We start from the raw sequence: 20,116 nt of genomic DNA on the forward strand, positions 1-20,116 counted from the left end.
GATGGAGCCTACACACGGTCAGAATTTCCGACAACAAGGTCCTATCACACAATTTACGTCGGAAAATCCGACCGTGTGTACAGGGCATTAGCCTTCTGCTGCAAACTGGACCACTTGATTTTTAACAAACTCTGCAGATTATGTATGGACTCCAATGTTGACTTTTTCAAGCACCTAAGGGGATCGGGCTGACAGGTCCCCAGCTAAGAAGATAATAGCAAGGGGTGGGGGTGGGGGAGGTGCTAAGCTCATTTGTTTGGTGAGATCTCTACAATGTTGTCTATTTATAAAGTTGGTTTCTGTAAAGAACGACATTATTTGTTAAAGATGTAATTTGCTACAATTTAAATACAATCCAGAATTCTGAAGTGTAATCCAGGCATACCAGTTGAAAAATGCTGAAATGGGACAAGCATACCCTCCTTGAAAAAAGTCTACTTGGTAACAACATATTATGCTTTATTTTTTCTATAGCAAACATACTTTCACACAGAAGTGATATGACTGGATCTACATGTGTAGCACTCAAATACAAGTATAAAGCATGTTGAACATTCTTTGGACAAGTGCCTTCCCTTCCTGTGGTTTTCTATAAGACTTTCTGTCTGGACACAAACTTTAATATCCTAGCTTCTTTTTAAGGTTCCTTTTTTTCTATTGCTGTCGGTAATTTCTTTTTTCAAACCACTGCTGTTCCTGACTCCCTGCTGGCTGCAAAGCATTCTGGGTCAATTAGGCAGCAGCAGGAAAATATGAGAAGTAGCAGCAGGAAAAGGAAATGAACATCCCAAATTTCATCTAAAAACTATTTGTTCTGAGAAAGTTTGATGTATAATGTGTGGCATTTCAAGTATAGTCACCATGGGTTTTTTTTTCTGTTGCGTGTTTGTTTAAAGTTGAATTTGAGCTGAAACATATTGTTTTGTTTTGAACAGAGTGAGGAAAGATAGAACCCTTGTTGGATTTTTTTTGGTTATTTATTTCTATGTTGAGGCAATGTCCTCTCATTTCCTATACAAATTGTTTTTAGTTGTTGACATGACATGTCCCCAGTTGGAGATTTTTCCTCACCTCCTGGTCCAGTGTCATTACTTTCTGTCTATGTGGGGATGGGGATACAGAGGAGTAAAAACCCTAAAAGAGGTTTCTACCCTCTCCGTTCTTACTGAAAAAATAATTTTAAAGAATAATAGATGCACTGGGGGGGAGATTTACCTTAAACTGGAGAGTGCAAAATGTGGTGCAGCTTTACATAGAATCCAATCAGCTTTCAGGTTTTATTGTCAAAGCTTAATTGAACAAGCTGAAGTTAGAAGCCGATTGGCTACCATGCACAGTTGCAACAGATTCTGAGTGCGCCAATTTTTGTAAATCTCCCCAATAGGCTTTGCTCTTCTGACAGGGGATTTAAAGCCTCAATCCAAAAGAATTTCTGGTGCCCATGCCCTGCTTTAAATTCCAGAATAAATAAATTGCAGAAATTCCTAACAACAGCTGAGATGAGATTACATGGTAATACAAAGTACATTTTTTGCAACTACTTAGTAGCCAATACTAGAAAGGAGCATAGCCTAGGCCTAGCACATTTAGCAGGATAATCTAAACCTGTTAAACCTGAGCTCCACCCAAAAGAGGAAGCTCCGCTTGTTTGCTTCCTTCCCCCCTTCTGCTGCCACCTTTGGCACCTTTCAGAGAGGAGGGAGAGCTTCACTGGCGGTTTCCCTGAAGGCGGTTTCCCTGAAGGCCAAGTGAAAAATCGCCTGGGGTGCCGACATCATGGTATCCTTGGACAGGTAAGTGTCCCAAATATTAAAAGTTAGCAGCTACAGTATTTGTATTTTTTTGGTGGGGGAGCTGGAGCTTCATTTTAAATTATGTGGGGATGTTACTAGAGTAATTTGCTACTACAACACCCTTCTGTGCACCTGAGCCTCTGATCAGGTCCAGTTGTTAAACTATACATCAGTAGAATTTAGCTTAACTTAGTTTAACCACATGCCGACCAGCCACCGCAGTTGTACTGCGGCAGAATGGCACAGCTGGGCGAAATGACGTTATGTAACGTCGCTTCACCCTGTGGCCACTAGGGGGCGCGCCCCCCACTTGCTCGGGCACACGGAGAACCCGGAACTGTGTGTGTTCATACAGAGAATGAACAGCGATCTGTTAGCTTCCCTGCACAGTCCCCTCCCCCCTTCAGTTAGAACACAAACTAGGACACACATTAACCCCTTCACTGCCCCCTAGTGTTAACCCCTTCACTGCCAGTGACATTTTTACAGTAATCAATGCATTTTTAATCGCACTGATCGCTGTATTAATGCCAATGGTCCCAAAAATATGTCAAAATTGTCCGACGTGTCCGCCATAATGTCACAGGCATGATAAAAATCGCTGATCACTGATTACTAGTAAAAAAAAATAATAATAATAAAAATGCCATAAATCTTTCCCCTAGTTTGTATTTGCTATAACTTTTGTGCAAACCCATCAATATATGCTTATTGCGATTTTTATTACCAAAAATATGTAGAAAAATACATATCGGCCTAAACTGAGGGAAAAATTCGCTTTTTTTTAAAAAAAAATGGGGATATTTATTATAGCAAAAAGTACAAAATATTGTGTTTTTTTCAAAATTGTCACTCTTTTTTTGTTTATCTCGCAAAAACTAAAAACCAATACTACCAAAAGAAAGCTCCATTTGAGGGGAAAAAAAGGACGTCAATTTTGAATGGGTACAACGTCGCACGACCGTGCAATTGTCAGTTAAAGCGACGCAGTGCCGCATCGCAAAAAATGGCCTGGTCATTGAGCAGCCAAATCTTCCAGGGCTGAAGTGGTTAAAGAGGGGGACTTTGAAGGTGTAATAAGAGGGCTGGGAACCCAGGAGGCAATTAACACACAACCATCCATCAAAACCTGAGTCACAGATCTTTGCTAAACTGAAGTTTTCCATTATACACAATCAGTTTATGGATTTCGCCAGTAATTTACAGAACAATCATTCATATAAGTAGATACTGCTCCATGGGTAGGCAGGGTAAAAGTAATGTTGCCTATAAAAGCGTATAACCAGAAGAGCTTAGAAATGTAACGCATACGACAGACTTTTCTTCACGTTTATCTCTGTAAGAGCTTTCATAAATCCCCAAAGGAACGACTTGTTCTGGTTATCTCTTGAAAGAAAAGTAAGGATAAGCACCTATACTTATGAAAATAATTAAAAGCATATTTTTCATTCATGCATTTACTCAGTAGCTAGAAATAACCCCTTCCTAGGATCTGTATCCTGCACAAAAGAGTCACAAATTCTTTCCATATATAATATTTTTTTTTCCCCCTAACAGATTGACCAAGATGGCCTAACGTTACCAGAGAGGACTCTGTATTTAGGACAAGATGAAGACAGTGAAAAGGTACAATAGTGAATATTAAATTTCACTTGATAATTCAAAAAATCCAATTCTGTTTCAAATAACTCTTTTTTCAAGTTTAATTATTGAGTAAACTTATAAAAATAATGTGATCATTGTCAGTATGAAGAAAGACAGTTCCATTAGAGAATCGAATTATAAGGATTTAGCTTGTCAGCTATGATACAAATTTTATTCATTACGAAAAAAAATTTAGAAACAAAATCATCTGAATGTTAGCTTTCATAGAAAAGATGTTTAAGAAATCTGTGTTATTATGGTTTCAATTTGCAGAATTTATTTTGTATGCACTGTTAGTTCTACATTAAGCCTTGCTTTGTTAAACACCATAGATACTGGCTGCTTACAAGGTTTTCATGCAGAAGATACTCAGTCTCTTAGGAGTGGAAGATATAGAGAAAAAAGTACAAGAAATTCTGCAACTGGAGCAGGACCTGGCCAATGTAAGTGTTGCCTATTTTATTAATGTCCTATGTGATTTGTTGTCAGCTCCCTTGTAATATGTCTTTTCATCTTGCATTAGATCACAATTTCAGAATTTGATGACATCAGACGTGACGTCAGCACCATGTACAGCAAGGTTACCATACCTCAGCTTCAGCAAATTGCCCCAGATGTAAGCTCTCTTAAAATCATATTATAATATTATAGAAAAGAATGAAGAATAATGTATGTGTTTTAAAGTAAAGACAATTATGATGTATCAGAAGACAAACAAAAGACTGCATGTGATAATGGTACAGACCAAATTTTGTTTAGACTGGTGTGGCTAGATAGCCATATATAGAACCTCATTGAATAATAACATTTTTTTTCATAGTGTATGTATATCTAGTATATGTTTTTAATTTTGGATTGTGTAGGGAAAACCTGAAAAATATGTCAGATTTGTTTTGATGTCTATGCCCCTGCTGTCTATGTAATGGGGAACTGGAAATTTGAACGTAAATAGAACATGAGATGAGTTTTTCCAATGGGGACACCTATTTCCCAGTGACAACTGTTTGAGAAAGGATTTACCCTAACTTTACAGATATTTCCTCTCACTTCCTGTATCTCTAGATCAGGAATTGAAAGGATAACTCCCTAACATGATACAAAAATCGAATAAAAATTGATTCAAAGCTTACAAAAAAAAAATAAAATTTAGGCACTTATAAGTTAAGTGGCATTTCTTTTGTCTCTTTTAGGCAAATTATTTTTTATTTTTCCTTAGTCCTGGTGGAGAGCCAAAGATAGCTACCCAGTACTTATTCATTGCACTGTAGGGGATAACAATAATTGTTAGGACTCAGCATAGGAGATGATTAGATATATGTAGCTACACCAAGAAACTGGGACCAGAATATATGCAGTGATTTAAAAAGTCTACACACCCCTGTTAAAATGTCAGGTTTCTGTGATTTAAAAAAAATAGACAAAGATAACTAATTTCAGAACTTTTTCCATCTTTAATGTGACCTATAAACTGTACAACTTAATTGAAAAACAAACTGAAATCTTTTAGGGCGGAAGTATAAATAAAAAACTAAAATAATGTGGCTGCATAACTGCGCACACCCTCTTAGAGTTGGGGATGTGGCTGTGTTCAGAATTAAGCAATGACATTCAAACTCATGTTAAATAGGAGTCAGTACACACCTGCCATCATTTAAAGTGCCTCTGATTAACCCCAAATTTAGTTCAGCTGTTCTAGTAGGTCTTTCCTGACATTTTCTTAGTCGCGTTCTACAGCAAAAGCCAAGGTCTGCGGAGAGCTTCCAAAGCATCAGAGGGATCTCATTGTTAAAAGGTATCAGTCAGGAGAAGGGTACAAAAGAATTTCCAGGGCATTATATATACCATGGAACACAGTGAAGTCATAATCAAGTGGAGAAAATATGGTACAACAGTGACATTACCAAGAACTGGATGTCCCTCCAAAACTGATGAAAAGAGGAAAAGAAAACTGGTCAGGGAGGCTACCAAGAGGCCTACAGCAACATTAAAGGAGCTGCAGGAATATCTGGCAAGTACTGGCTGTGTGGTACATCTGACAACAATCTACCGTATTCTTCATATGTCTGGGCTATGGGGTAGAGTGGCAAGACGAAAGCCTTTTCTTACAAAGAAAAACAGCCAAGTCCGGCTAAATTTTGCAAAAAAAACATCTGAAGCCTCCCAAAAGCATGTGGAAAAATGTGTTATGATCAGATGAAACCAAGGATGAACTTTTTGGCCATAATTTCAAAAGATATGGCACAAAAACAACACTGCACATAACCAAAAGAACACCATACCCACCATGAAGCATGGTGGTGGCAGCATCATGCTTTGGGACTGTTTTTCTTCAGCTGGAACAGGGGCCTTAGTCAAGGTAGAGTGAATTATGAACAGTTCCAAATACCAGTCAATATTGGCACAAAACCTCCAGGCTTCTGCTAAAAAAAAAACTGAACATGAAGAGGAACTTCATCTTTCAGCATGACAACGACCCAAAGCATACATCCAAATCAACAAAGAAATGGCTTCACCAGAAGAAGATTAACGTTTTGGAATGAACCAGCCAGAGCCCAGACCTGAATCCGATTGAAAACTTATGGGGAGATCTGAAGAGGGCTGTGCACAGGAGATGCCCTCGCAATCTAACAGATTTGGAGTGTTTTTGCAAAGAAGAGTGGGAAAATATTGCCAAGTCAAGATGTGCCATGCTGATAGACTCATACCCAAAAAGACTGAGTGCTATAATAAAATCAAACGGTGCTTTAACAAAGTATTAGTTTAAGGGTGTGCACACTTATGCAACCATATTTTCGTTTTTTTATTTTTGCTTCCCTCCATCTAAAAGATTTCAGTTTGCTTTTCAATTGAGTTGTACGGTTTATAGGTCACATTAAGGCCTCATGCACACTGGAAGTTTTTGGACATTTTTACAGCTGTTGTTTTTGGCTTGTTTTTTCTACAGTCTGTAAACTCCCCATCATGTTGTTCTATGTGTCCATGTACACATAGGCTGTTATCAACTGTTTTTGTCTGGGGCTTTTTTAGGCTGTAAAAAAAACCCATAACTAGTGGGCTCTGAGAGGAGTATTTCAGCTGTTTTCAGCTGTATAAACGCTCTAACGTCAAGAAATGCCTAAAAACGCCGATAAATGCTTAAATGCTCAAAAATGCAGTTTACCAACTTTTTTTAATGTCTTTGATCCATTGGGAAAAAAAAGTTAAATGCTAAAACTGACAAACGCTAAAAAGCGCTATTGCAAAAACGTTGAAAAACTCACTGCAAAACTACTGCCAGTTTTCTAATGTTATTATAACATCCAGTGTGCATGAGGCCTTAAGGTGGAAAAAGTTCTGAAATGATTTTTCTTTGTCTCATTTTTTTAACATCACAGAAACCTGACATTTTAACAGGGGTGTATAGACTTTTTATATCCGCTGTATCTACAGCGGGTAGAATAAGTATTTAACGCATCACCATTTTTCTAGGTAAATCTATTTCTAAAGGTGCTATTGACATGAAATTTTCACCACATGTCAGTAACAACCCATGCAATCAATAAATACAAAGAAACCAAAACAAATACATTCAGAAATGAAGGTATGAGTAATAAAATGGAATGACACAGGAAAAAAGCATTGAACACGCTAGCTGAAATTACATTTCAGTTAGCGTGTTCAATACTTCTCCCTGTGTCATTCCATTTAAAGTGAGATTTATTTACAGTGAACAATAACCACACACCAACGGCAATAAAAATGAGAAGGCGTGAAAATCAAACTGAATGACAAAATGCCTAACCAGCAACCTAGCAAACTAACTGTATACACAATATACCCGAATAGATACACACAAGGCAGGTGAAAATTGTAGGAGCAGGAGGGAGCAAGGCATTGGGGTACTGGGTGCAGGGCAGGGGCAGGAAAAGAGCAAAATCAAGAACGAATGGCAACAGAGTCTGGGAGCAGCACAGCAAATGGAGTACAGGGCAGGAGCCACTAAAACATTGAAGCACCGTGTGCTAGTGGGAGCAGCTTTATATAGCCAGCTAGCAGCTGAAACCAGATGGACCTGATCACTGAAACCTGCTGGCTTCTGGCAGACACCTGCTGATTGACCCTGGAACAGCCCTGAGAACCACAGCGCCACCAGCAGATGAACCAGGTCCTGACAATAATATTGGAGGGAGTTGAACCCCCCAAAAAAAAGTCAGAACAGAAGAATAGTTGGCTAACAAACTGCTGAACAGAGTGCCCTCCCCTTGCACAAAACACCCAAAAAATGTCAGTAACCTTATAAACCCCTAACCAAAAGATGACATTTTATTCCAAAACTCTCATTGTTCCAGAGTGATTCTGTAAATTCATACACATATTGCACATTTTCTGACAGTTACCTAAACAAAAAGGACAAGGTGCAGGATACAAGAATCAAAACCTAATCTACTGCATTAGATCACAATACTGAAATCTTAATTTGCTAATACTTTGGTGAACACAAATCAACATATTAATCATTTTCATTTGTCATTTACAACATGGCCATATCCATGGAGGTGCTGGGGGGGGGAGTTGCTCCTCCCCCAAAGCCTGTCACTGCTGACACTGTGTCCTACCATCTGCCATCCCTGCACTGTAAACAGCCTGCGCACAGACAGCAAGATCTCCTCCTGCCCTCACAACACATAGCTGAAATCTAATTCCTTTACACACAGCTATGAGCTGCATAGTGTGTAGCTGGCTAATGCAACTGCACTGCCATTCCATTCCAAACAGTAAATTTCACAGTTCAGAACTGCAATATAACAGCCAGTTACACACTGTGCAGAGGTTGGCCGTGTGTAAAGGAATGTGATTTTAGCTTTGTGCCCTGTGGGGAGGAAGGGATTTTGCTGCCTGTGCTAAGGCTGTGTGCAGTGCAGGGATGGGAGAAAGAGCTCTGCTGAGTGTCTTGCCAGTGATCAGCCGTGTCCTCTCCTCTGCCAGCGGTGACCCCTGTCCTGCCAGCAGTGACCTCTGTCTTCTTTCTTGCGAGCAATGACCCCATCCTCTATCGTGCCAGCGGTGACTCCTGTCCTCTCTTCTGCTACTGGTGACCCCTGTCCATTTTCCTGCCAGTGGTGACCCCTGTCTTCTCTCCTGCCTGTGGTGACTCCTGACCTCTGTCCTGCCCTGTTGACCCCTGTCCCCGGCTCAGCTGACCCCTATCCACTGCCCTACTGACCCCTGTACATTGCCCTGCTGAACCCTATCCTTGGCTATGCTGACCCCTGTCCTCTGCCCTGCTGACCCCAAGTACACTGCCTTACCGAATCCTGTACACTCCCCTGCTGACCTCCCATCCTTTGCCCTGCTGACACCATGTACACTCCCCTGCTGACCCCTTTACACTCTCCTATAAACTAATAGCCCCTGTACACTGCCCTACAAACTGTTACCATATCCACTGCCCTGCTGACCTCCCATCCTTTGCCCTGCTGACACCATGTACACTCCCCTGCTGACCCCTTTACACTCTCCTATAAACTAATAGCCCCTGTACACTGCCCTACAAACTGTTACCATATCCACTGCCCTGCTGACCTCCCATCCTTTGCCCTGCTGACACCATGTACACTCCCCTGCTGATCCCTTTACACTCTCCTATAAACTAAAAGCCCTTGCACACTGCCCTACAAACCTAACCATATCCACTGCCCTGCTGACCTCCCATCCTCTACCCTCCTGAAATTTTTTACTGTATCCCACATCAGAAAGTTTAAATCTGGCCCTGATTTACAATGTTAGCAACAATAGTTATGTCTGTATACCACTTTTTCTTTATACATCTAATTTCAATTTAACCTGCTTGCTGGACTTTTAGTTTTATTCTTGTACACACAATGTTTCAGTCCTATTTGGTGTCAGGGTAAGGTGACAATAAAACAGCTTCAATACTCCACATGCAAGAAGTCTAGTATGGATACTATACCGTTCCAGATAAAAGTGATGATTCAGTCCAAGAAAACAGGAAGCTCCATAAAGGTGGCAAAGAATCATTCAAAGGTACAAAACAAAATATAGTGTCTAATAATATTCACTTTTGTGCAAAGAAAAATTATGATTTTATGGAGTTTTTAGAACAGACCCAGAACCAGAGCCAGGCCATTCCTCAGTTCATCCACAACTGGAGCCAGACCAGCCCTCAGTGCACCGAAAACTAGAGCCTAACCAGCCCCCATTGCACCCTTAACTGGAACCAGACCAGCCCTCAGTGCTCCCACAACTGGAGCCAGACCAGCCCTCAGTGCACCGAAAACTAGAGCCTAACCAACCCCCATTGCACCCTCAACTGGAACCAGACCAGCCCTCAGTGCTCCCACAACTGGAGCCAGACCAGCCCTCAGTGCACCGAAAACTAGAGCCTAACCAGCCCCCATTGCACCCTCAACTGGAACCAGACCAGCCCTCAGTGCACCGAAAACTAGAGCCTAACCAGCCCCCATTGCACCCTCAACTGGAACCAGCCCAGCCCTCAGTGCTCCCACAACTGGAGCCAGACCAGCCCTCAGTGCACCGAAAACCTAGAGCCTAACCAGCCCTCATTGCACCCTCAACTGGAGCCAGAGCAGCCCTCAGTGCTCCCACAACTGGAGCCAGAGCAGCCTTCAGTGCACCCCACAAATGGAGCCAGAAAAGCCCTTAGTGCACCCACAACTGGAGCCAGATTAACCCTCAGTGCATCCACAACTGGAGCCAGATTAACCCTCTGTGCATCCACAACTGGAGCCAGATTAACCCTCAGTGCATCCACAACTGGAGCCAGATTAACCCTCAGTGCATCCACAACTGGAGCCAGAAAAGCCCTCAGCGCACCCACAACTGGAGCCAGATTAACCCTCAGTGCATCCACAACTGGAGCCAGATTAACCCTCTGTGCATCCACAACTGGAGCCAGATTAACCCTCAGTGCATCCACAACTGGAGCCAGATTAACCCTCTGTGCATCCACAACTGGAGCCAGATTAACCCTCAGTGCATCCACAACTGGAGCCAGATTAACCCTCAGTGCATCCACAACTGGAGCCAGAAAAGCCCTCAGCGCACCCACAACTGGAGCCAGATTAACCCTCAGTGCATCCACAACTGGAGCCAGGTCAGCCCTCAGTGCATCCACAACTGGAGCCAGGTCAGCCCTCAGTGCACCCACAACTGGAGCCAGGTCAGCCCTCAGTGCATCCACAACTGGAGCCAGGTCAGCCCTCAGTGCATCCACAACTGGAGCCAGGTCAGCCCTCAGTGCATCCACAACTGGAGCCAGGTCAGCCCTCAGTGCATCCACAACTGGAGCCAGGTCAGCCCTCAGTGCACCCACAACTGGAGCCAGGTCAGCCCTCAGTGCATCCACAACTGGAGCCAGGTCAGCCCTCAGTGCATCCACAACTGGAGCCAGGTCAGCCCTCAGTGCATCCACAACTGGAGCCAGGTCAGCCCTCAGTGCATCCACAACTGGAGCCAGGTCAGCCCTCAGTGCACCCACAACTATTGCCAGACAAGCCCTCAGTGCATCCAAAACTGGACCTAGACCAGCTATGCCTCCCATTAATTGTATTGTTTTATTGAACTCTGCAAGCAGCACTCCTGTGATGTACACTTGTAATTAAATGTTTTGCAACCAAATACAAGTGTATACTCAAGAAAGTTGTGCTTAGAAGTCAATAAGCCCTAAAACTAGCAGTGAGTGGGCCATTCCAGTCTGTATCCTGCTAAGTGCAGTCAGGAAAATGTGGAGCTTGGCTCCAGCTTTCCATATACCTCTATCCAAAAAAGAAACAAACGTCCAGATAGAAACTTTAAGGGTTCCACTGATTACTTGTTTTTGAAACAAAAGCAGTCAGACCCAGTAAAATTTCACCAAGGAACAGTTATTTTACAACCAGGCACACAATTTTGAGAACATGTACTTAATGGTAGAAAGAAATCTTCCCTTCATTTATGACTAAGCAGTTGTAAATTAGTGAAATTCACACATGTTTTGTGTGCCTACTAAATGATAATCAAGTGTGTTTATGTCAAGCAAATTTACAATCTCACATTTGTCTTCCTAGGTAATTCTTACACTGGAAGTAAAATCTTCATTCACTAAACACTAAACTAATTGGTTCAAATATGTTTATACATTGCTTGTGTAGAAATTTTGAACTGTAAACGATCGGCGCTATATAAATCCTGTATAATAATAATAATAATAATTGCAATTCTTAAACAAGGGTGGACATAGAACATGAGTTAATTTTCTTAACATACAGTATAAACTCACACCATAAACATAATATTGACAGGTACACTGCCCAACAACAAGCTAGATTAACCAGTGAAGGACCTTCTGCATTACCTAGACAACCTGAAAAATTTGTAACTAAACTAGGATAATTAAATAGGTTTGCAGTAGTAATTTCCAATCAGAGCAGCCAAAGATCAAAAGCCATTTATAATTATGTAGTATTACTTTGGTAAAAGTTACAAAGTTACACTGCTGAAGCCCCTGTTCATCTGATACTTATTCTGTGAGCTACGGTAATTGCCATAGGATCTGCCTGAAGCCATTAAAGTGAAATAAAATATTTTCTGTCATTATTTAAATGTTTTTCTAGTACACCCATTTCTCCCCTGCTATTCTATTTTTTTCATCTGTTTTTTATTTGTTCCAGCAACATCATTTTAGTGTTATGATAAACGAAGCATGTAGCAAGAAAAGCGTGTACTTTATATCAAAGTTTAAAATTGGAAAAATGATTTTGTTCTTTTTGTAGATTGTTATTTGCCTTTAAAATGCATACAAAATATTTTTTTGGACATGACAGCCCTGGTGCTTGTTGATTTGCTTGGTGCATTTACATAAGAACTTGAAGGGCATCCGCAGTCCTGTGTGAGCTCCAAGTCATGACTTTACATTTTTCAACATTCTTGGGAGTGGAGACACTGGGATTTATTTATTTTTTTTACAAATGAAAGAACTTTATTAATCATCTGTATGTCAGTAGTATACACATAGTCAGTATAACAAGAAAGCAAAGGTGTACATGCATATAAGGCAAGTGTAGGCATTACAATATAGGAGGGCAGTCAAAACGTACCTAACAGAGCATTTAACTAAAGTCAAATGCATTAAAGATTTCAGGAGATAGGACTAAACCAGAACATTGGTTTCACATATAAACAGACAAGGCAATACCTAGTAGAATGCGGAAGGGGGGCGCAGTGAAAAAAAAAGAGAAAATGAAGGGGAGAGGGGGGAAGGGGGGGGGAGAGAAGAAGAGGGAAAATGAAGGGGAGAGAGGGGGAAGGGGTCAGAGGAACAGGAGGAGAATAGGGATAACAAAGGAGAAAGAATATAAATAGACTGGATGTAACACAGGTGGAATGTATATAGAAAAATTGGTTGGAGATCAATACTCACTATTAGTAAACACAACACTGGGTGTACCTGTGTGATGTCCCAAAATTTGCAGGCTCATCAATAATAATAAGTGCGGTCTCTGTGCCTAAAATACTATAGAGAGAAAAAAAAATTTCAGGGGAAGACTCCCACTGAGAAGAGACACAGGCGGACCATGCTGCTTAATAAGGGATACATTTTATTAGAAAAATATATTTAATACAAAAAGAGCCAAGACCAGGTACCCACCACCAACACCAAGATCATGTTAAAAATAGACAATGTTGTCTGTTTAAGAGCAGCTGCATCACGCTTCAATCATGCATGCACACACCTGTAACAAGGCTATTGTTAATGGGATTAAATAATATTTGTGGATCAGACTAATGCCCCGTACACACGGTCGGATTTTCCGAAGGAAAATGTGTGATAGGACCTTGTTGTCGGAAATTCCGACCGTGTGTGGGCTCCATCATACATTTTCCATCGGATTTTCCGACACACAAAGTTTGAGAGCTTGCTATAAAATTTTCCGACAACAAAATCCATTGTCGGAATTTCCGATCGTGTGTACACAAATCCGACGCACAAAGTGCCACGCATGCTCAGAATAAATAAAGAGATGAAAGCTATTGGCTACTGCCCCGTTTAGAGTCCCGACATACGTGTTTTACGTCACCGCGTTCAGAATGATCGGATTTTCCGACAACTTTGTGTGACCGTGTGTATGCAAGACAAGTTTGAGCCAACATCCGTCGGAAAAAATCTTAGGATTTTGTTGTCGGAATGTCCGATCATTGTCCGCCCGTGTGTACGGGGCATAATGGTTTCAGTGACATGCACCGTACATGACAAAGTCCGTCAAGTCACTGTATTTAGATTGAAACCCTTTTAACAAAAGACCCCTGTTTGAAGGGTAGTTGATTGAGTCAAGTTGCTAGTCCCACAGAGACAGCCTTAATTAGAGTTGTAACAAGACATAGCTGTCAGTGTGGAGAGATGATTATAGTCCACAGTTAGTATCCAGTCCAAAGACACAGAAATACAGTTTCACAGAATGGGATTGCATGTATTCACAGGGTCTAACTGTTGGAAAAACAATAGCTCAATGACGTTGTTTATGAAGTTGGCTAATACTGGCTGAGAAGCAACAAAAAGCAGGATGCAAAGTAAAAGGAGGCAGTTAAAGGACCTATGGTCCGCTCACCCGACCATTCATGGAGCGATATAATCACAGTCCTGTACTATCTTTCTCTGGTCCGGGGGCTGTATGTGCCGTCCTGTATGCTCCGTTTGTTGAGCGGGGTCCGTGGGGCTCCAATGAGCAGTTTGCTGTCAGCACTATATAAGTGTCAAGTCCTCTGGGCCACCATCCACTTGTATCAGCCAAAGCAGTCACCGCTGGCTTCAGGCAATCAACTGCACATGCACAGGCGTGATGAAATACATCATCCACGACACATAGAGCGTCTCTGTTGTGATGCCAAATCCGACATGTTTCACCAGGGACTCTGTTTTTTTCAAGGAGAAATGTAGTATCTATAGTTGGGGGTCCGCTCCTGGACTAGATGGGGAAATATTGATCTGTATAGATCCCCAGGAGTCTATCCAGGAGGACCAGATCTTGTCAAATTTACTGGGACAGTTCCTGTTAAAATACATAATTTTGTACAAAGGTAATACAGAGTTAAGAGTGTTCCGCCATGCAGAAATAGTGGGTGGCGATGTGGCCTTCTATTTAAGTAGAACTTCTCTGCGTGCATAATATGTAGCATATATTAGAAACAACTTTGTATGCCTTCTCAGAGTGGGGTCATCAAAAATATTTAACAGTAAAGCCTTGGGGTCTAACTGGAGGGTTCACTCCGCTACTTGATTGAGATCATCCAGAACCTGCTCCCATAATCTCTGTAGAGGGGGACAGGATCAGACCATATGAATAAAGGACGTCTTCAACATCCCACAACGTGGACACGACAAGGGAGTGTCAGGATAAATCACTGTGATTGATTTACTAAAACTGGAGAGTGCAAAATCTGGTGCAGCTGTTCATTGTAGCCAATCAGCTTCTACCCAAGGATAACTTGCCACAGATTTGTGGAAGTGTTGAATTATAAGTCTGTTAACTTACTGCACATTTTCACTGGCAAGTTGTACACTTGCAGAGCACTTGAAGCACAAGTTCTAGTTGACACTTTTCCCATTTGTAACAAATTTGCGTGGCAAGTCTCAAAGTTGCAGTGGTGGGTCTACAGTAAGAGCTCTGCAAGTCTACAGCATGGAAATTCAGCCACAGTGACCCCTGTGGTGGGATGATTATTGCACAACATAACTGAACCAGAACTTGCAGCAGACTTGCAGAATGTTTGCAAAGAAAGTTGATCTGGAGTCACTTGCAGTATAACGCTTTTGCAAACCTTCAATCTGAAATATTCCTTGCTGTATGTTGTATTGGCTAATTCGTGGCTAATTATTTTATATTGGCTAATTATGTAATATAAGCAGATACAAAAATAGCATCTTTTAATGTACAGACAAAACCAATGAATAGTTATGGGAAGAATAGCATGATACTTTGTCACTGTAACAATTGTGCAGGTTTATCCTTCCAATTTGTGCAAAGTCATACAGAGGAATTTTATACTGCAACTACCAATCAACTACTTAAAGTGTAACTAAAATTTTAGTTTAGGGTCAAATGTGAAGATATTAAAACCCCTGTTATTTTTGTATTGCTGTCTGTATCCCTGCTGAGAGGATTCATCTTTTCTACTTTGCAAGGACAGAGAGTGCAGGGGAAAAAAAAAAAGTACAGCTATCATCTGAACTAGAGGTGAGGGGAAATCTTCCAATGCAGCATCAGTCCTTGGTGACAATTGTTTTAGAGGGGATTTCTCCTCACTATGAAGATATTTCCTCTTACTTCCTGTAGTGTATCCGGGGCAAGAAGTGAAGAGAAATTTGGTAAAGAGATATAGCAGTTAATTAAAATATTTTTTACTACCAATGTAAAATAATTAACGTTCAACACAAAAAATAGTTTGTACAGATTCATCAACAGATATATCATGACTGTCACATGACTGATGGAGTGACTGTTTGTTCCCCCTAGCATCAAAGGAGCTGTGTGTGTGTGTGTGGGGGGGAGGGCACTGGCAAGGTAAGTATCTGCAGCTCTGGGGGGCCCATTGCACAGAGTCAGATAGCAAGCAATTGAGCTGCAAGTTTGAAAATGACTTTGCTAAGCTATTGCTAGACTTGCCAGGCTTCACAAGTTTGTTGCACAATTGCAGCAAGTCAACATTGCAGGACTCCAGATCAACTTTGTTTAGAAACATTCTGCAAGTCTGCTGCAGGTTCTGGTTCAGTTATTTTGTGCTATAGTCATCCCACCACAGGGGTCACTGTGACTGAATTTTCATGCTGTAGACTTGCAGAGCTTTTACAAATTGGAAAAGTGTAAACTAGAACTTGTGCTTTAGGTATTCTGCAAGTGTACAACTTGCCAGGGAAAATGTGCAGCAAGTTAACATTCATACAATTCAACACTGTCACAAATCTGTGGCAAGTTGTCCTTGCTATCTGGGGATTCTGTTACTGTTCTCAGAATGGCAGTGACTCTAATTGGCAGTATAGTGTAAAGAAACGACAAATGTGACAGAGCTCACTTATTGCTTTGATGCTATCTCCAGTTTCTTAAAGCCAGATAGTATAGAAAAAATATGTCCTGTTAGCTTTCTTAGATCTAAGATTTAAAGCCCTAAAAAACTTCCCACAATCTCTGCCAGAAAACAGAACTATTACTACTTGAATCCATCATGTCAAATACCAACACAGACAGCTTTAACAGAAATAATAATGACAGCTACTATAGTTCCTAATAAATTTGTGGAGGCAAAAATGTTGTGTTATTGGTCCAGTCCCCAAAACATCCTTACTATTCACATACTTTTCCCATAATCCAGATTTTATTATTTACAAACTATTACTTTTAATGCACAGGATGCTCAAAAAGCCTTAAAGCTAAATTACAGGATTGTGACAAAAACAACCCTTGCAATCATGGGGCTCTCCCACACTGAGATAAATCGTTTTTTAGTCTAGGGGAGCTGAACAGGCATTATTACCTGCCTGACTCCTTGCTCTGCCCATTTCAGGCACTTTCCTACTTTCCCTGAAGGTCCGGTCGATAGTGGGGCCACATTGTGTGCACCAAGCTGTACTCCAGGGATCTTGCGTTAAAACTTACTGAGTCCAATCTGTAAAATTTTCTTTTGGCAGAGGTCCAAATCTCATGTTTGCACTATAACAAATCACAGTCTCCCTTTAAATCACAGCCCCCCTGTACATCATTGTTTTTAGCCTACTCTTCACACCATAGCCCCCTTTACATTACAGCTCCCTCTTTACATCAGTATCCTCAGCCCCCCTTCACATCACAACCCCCCTTAACATCACAGTTCCCCCTTTACATCAGTGTCCATAGTCCCCCTTTACATCACAGTTTCCCCTTTACATCAGTGTCCATAGCCCCCCTTTACATCACAGTTCCCCCCTTTACATCAGTGTCCATAGTCCCCCTTTACATCACAGTCCCCCCTTTACATCAGTGTCCATAGTCCCCCTTTACATCACAGTTCCCCCCTTTACATCAGTGTCCATAGTCCCCCTTCACATCACAGTTCCCCTTTACATCAGTGTCCATAGTTCCCCTTTACATCACAGTTCCCCCTTTACATCAGTGTCCATAGGTCCCCTTTACATCACAGTTCCCCCTTTACATCAGTGTCCATAGTCCTACTTTACATCACAGTTCCCCCTTTACATCAGTGTCCATAGTCCCCCTTTACGTCATAGTTCCCCCTTTACATCAGTGTCCATAGTCTCCCTTTACATCACAGTTCCCCCCTTTACATCAGTGTCTATAGTCCCCCTTTACATCACAGTTCCCCCTTTACATCAGTGTCCATAGTCCCCCTTTACATCACAGTTCCCCCTTTACATCAATGTCCATAGTCCCCCTTTACATCACAGTCCCCCCCCCCTTTACATAAGTGTCCATAGTCCCTCTTTACATCACAGTCCCCCTTTTAAAGTAGTCTTACAGTGTCCTCAGTTCCCCTTCACATCACAGCCCCCCTTTACATTGGAGTGCCCCTTTATATTGAAGTGCACTTCACATCACAGTGTCCCTTTATACCACAATGCTCCTTTATAACACAGTGCCTCTCTATGTCACAGTGCCTGTTTACGTCATGGTGCCCCTTACATTACACTGCCCCTTCACATCAGAGTGCCCCTTCCAATGTAAGCACTCTCTTGCACTCTCCTACCTTTGGCAGGGTGGAGACACTTATCAGCTGTGTGATCTATCCCGAGTCTCCTGCCTGGCCGCCGCTGTCATCCTCACAGCAGGAGGGGGTGGTTGGAGCTGCAGATCTGGACTGAGTGAAGGAGCTGCCCAACTCACTATGTTACAAGCAGGTAATTACCCGTTTGTTCATTTGAAAAGACTGCCACTCTCTGTCCTGATCTGCAGCACCTCCCGCCCCCGCCTGCTGTGGGGATGACATTTCTAGAAAACATACGTGGGATTTAGCAAAAATGTTCAAAATGCAAAAACAATCTTAAAACAACCCTTTACATTCTGTAACCCTAACCTTAACCCTAGCGGTAACCCTAACCTTCCTAACAGTAACCCTGACCCTAGCAATAATTGAACATTAACCCTAGCCCTGTGTTTACAAGGTGATATAATTGCCATGACATGGCTGCTAACTAAAGGGGAAGTCTTTTTTCCTAATTTCACTGAGCAGTACTGCATTATAAAATTTAAGGCCAAGTTAAATTATATTTGGGTGAATGTCCATCGCTGTTTTTGTGGTAAAATCATCCACTCATTTCCAGCAATAAAGATTCTTCAAGTTCTTCAAGCTAAATAATACATTTCTCAAAATAGCAAACTGGTTAACAATTGTAAATATTGGTTAGGTACTTTATTATTATTATTATCATACAGGATTTATATAGCGCCAACAGTTTGCGCAACACTTTACAACATGAGGGCAGACATTACAGTTACAATACAAATCAATACAGGAGGGATCAGAGGGTCCTGCTCATTTAATTTAAGTCTGTATGAGAAAGTCACTAACACCTAAAAAAATACCTTAAAGTTAGCTGGACCAAATATTAAAAATGTTTATTATTATAAAGGAGTTGGATGTTATTTGTTTATAGGTGGAAGGCCCTTTTATTCACTCGAGGCTAAATGATGATTGAATGGTATTGATTTCTCCACATTGTCACTTTTGCCCCTTGATAATAAACAACATGAAAAAATATAAGCAAAATCCAATGAATGAAATAATTAAAACTATTGTTACTCAATATTATTGATGTATAATGCACAGCAACACTGATTTATCCCTGAAAAGATGTCATACTGTGAAGGGAAAGTGATGCTATCTAAGGCTGATTGTACTTTCTCTGAAAATACTCACATGATGAAAAACAGTATAAGGTCTGTACAATCATTTATGCTATGCACCAGTGCAAAATAGGCTTTTCTTTAACATAGAGGAACGTTGTTACCTTTCTCTCAGTCAGTGTTGATGGGGTAAGTATATACTCAATGAATATATCCCTAAGACCCCTTTCACACTGGGGCGCTTTGCAGGTACTACAGCGCTAAAAATAGCGCCTGCAAAGCGCCCTGAAAGAGACACTCCCGTGTCTCCAATGTGAAAGCCCCGAGGGCTTTCACACTGGAGTGGTGCGCTGGTAGGACGCTAAAAAAAAGTCCTGCTAGCAGCATCTTGGAGCGGTGAAAGAGCAGTGTGTATACCGCTCGTCCACCGCTCCTGCCCTTTGAAATCAATGAGCAGCAAGGCTATACTGCCGGCAAAGCGCTGCTGCAGCGGCGCTTTGCTGGTGGTTTTAACCCTTTCTTGGCTGCTAGCAGGGGGTAAAAGCGCCCCACTAGCAGCCAAACAGCGCCGCAAAATTGACGGTAAAACGCAGCTAAAAATAGCGGTGCTTTACCGCCGACGCACCCAACGCCCCAGTGTGAAAGGGGCCTAAATGTGTACGTCATTGCAGAAATGTGCTGTATTAACTAGAAACAAATAAGTTACTATGAGGAATCAAGGATTGTCTAAGTGATGTCTAAAGGTTGTGCCTTGAGAAAAACTCATTACTCCAAACTTTGGTTCCACACATGCCTGCCTGCTCTGCTACCTGTGTGTGAGTTGAGCACATCCTCTGGTGAAGTTGGTTATTT

The 20,116-nt window shown here is 41.6% G+C and overlaps 1 protein-coding gene across 2 annotated transcripts in view; it reads left to right on the plus strand.

Annotated features, from left to right (window-relative positions):
• Nucleotides 1-20,116, plus strand: part of ECEL1 (endothelin converting enzyme like 1) — a 178,124-nt gene that overhangs the window by 73,628 nt on the left and 84,380 nt on the right. For both annotated transcript variants that reach the window (XM_073626476.1, XM_073626477.1), the window contains exons 3-5: nucleotides 3,351-3,419; nucleotides 3,770-3,880; nucleotides 3,961-4,053. In XM_073626476.1, the coding sequence (XP_073482577.1) occupies nucleotides 3,351-3,419; nucleotides 3,770-3,880; nucleotides 3,961-4,053 (273 nt within the window). The remainder of the gene's footprint in view (nucleotides 1-3,350; nucleotides 3,420-3,769; nucleotides 3,881-3,960; nucleotides 4,054-20,116) is intronic.

This window comes from Aquarana catesbeiana, linkage group LG04, assembly GCF_042186555.1.
Source record: "Aquarana catesbeiana isolate 2022-GZ linkage group LG04, ASM4218655v1, whole genome shotgun sequence".
NCBI classification, from domain to species: domain Eukaryota; kingdom Metazoa; phylum Chordata; class Amphibia; order Anura; family Ranidae; genus Aquarana; species Aquarana catesbeiana.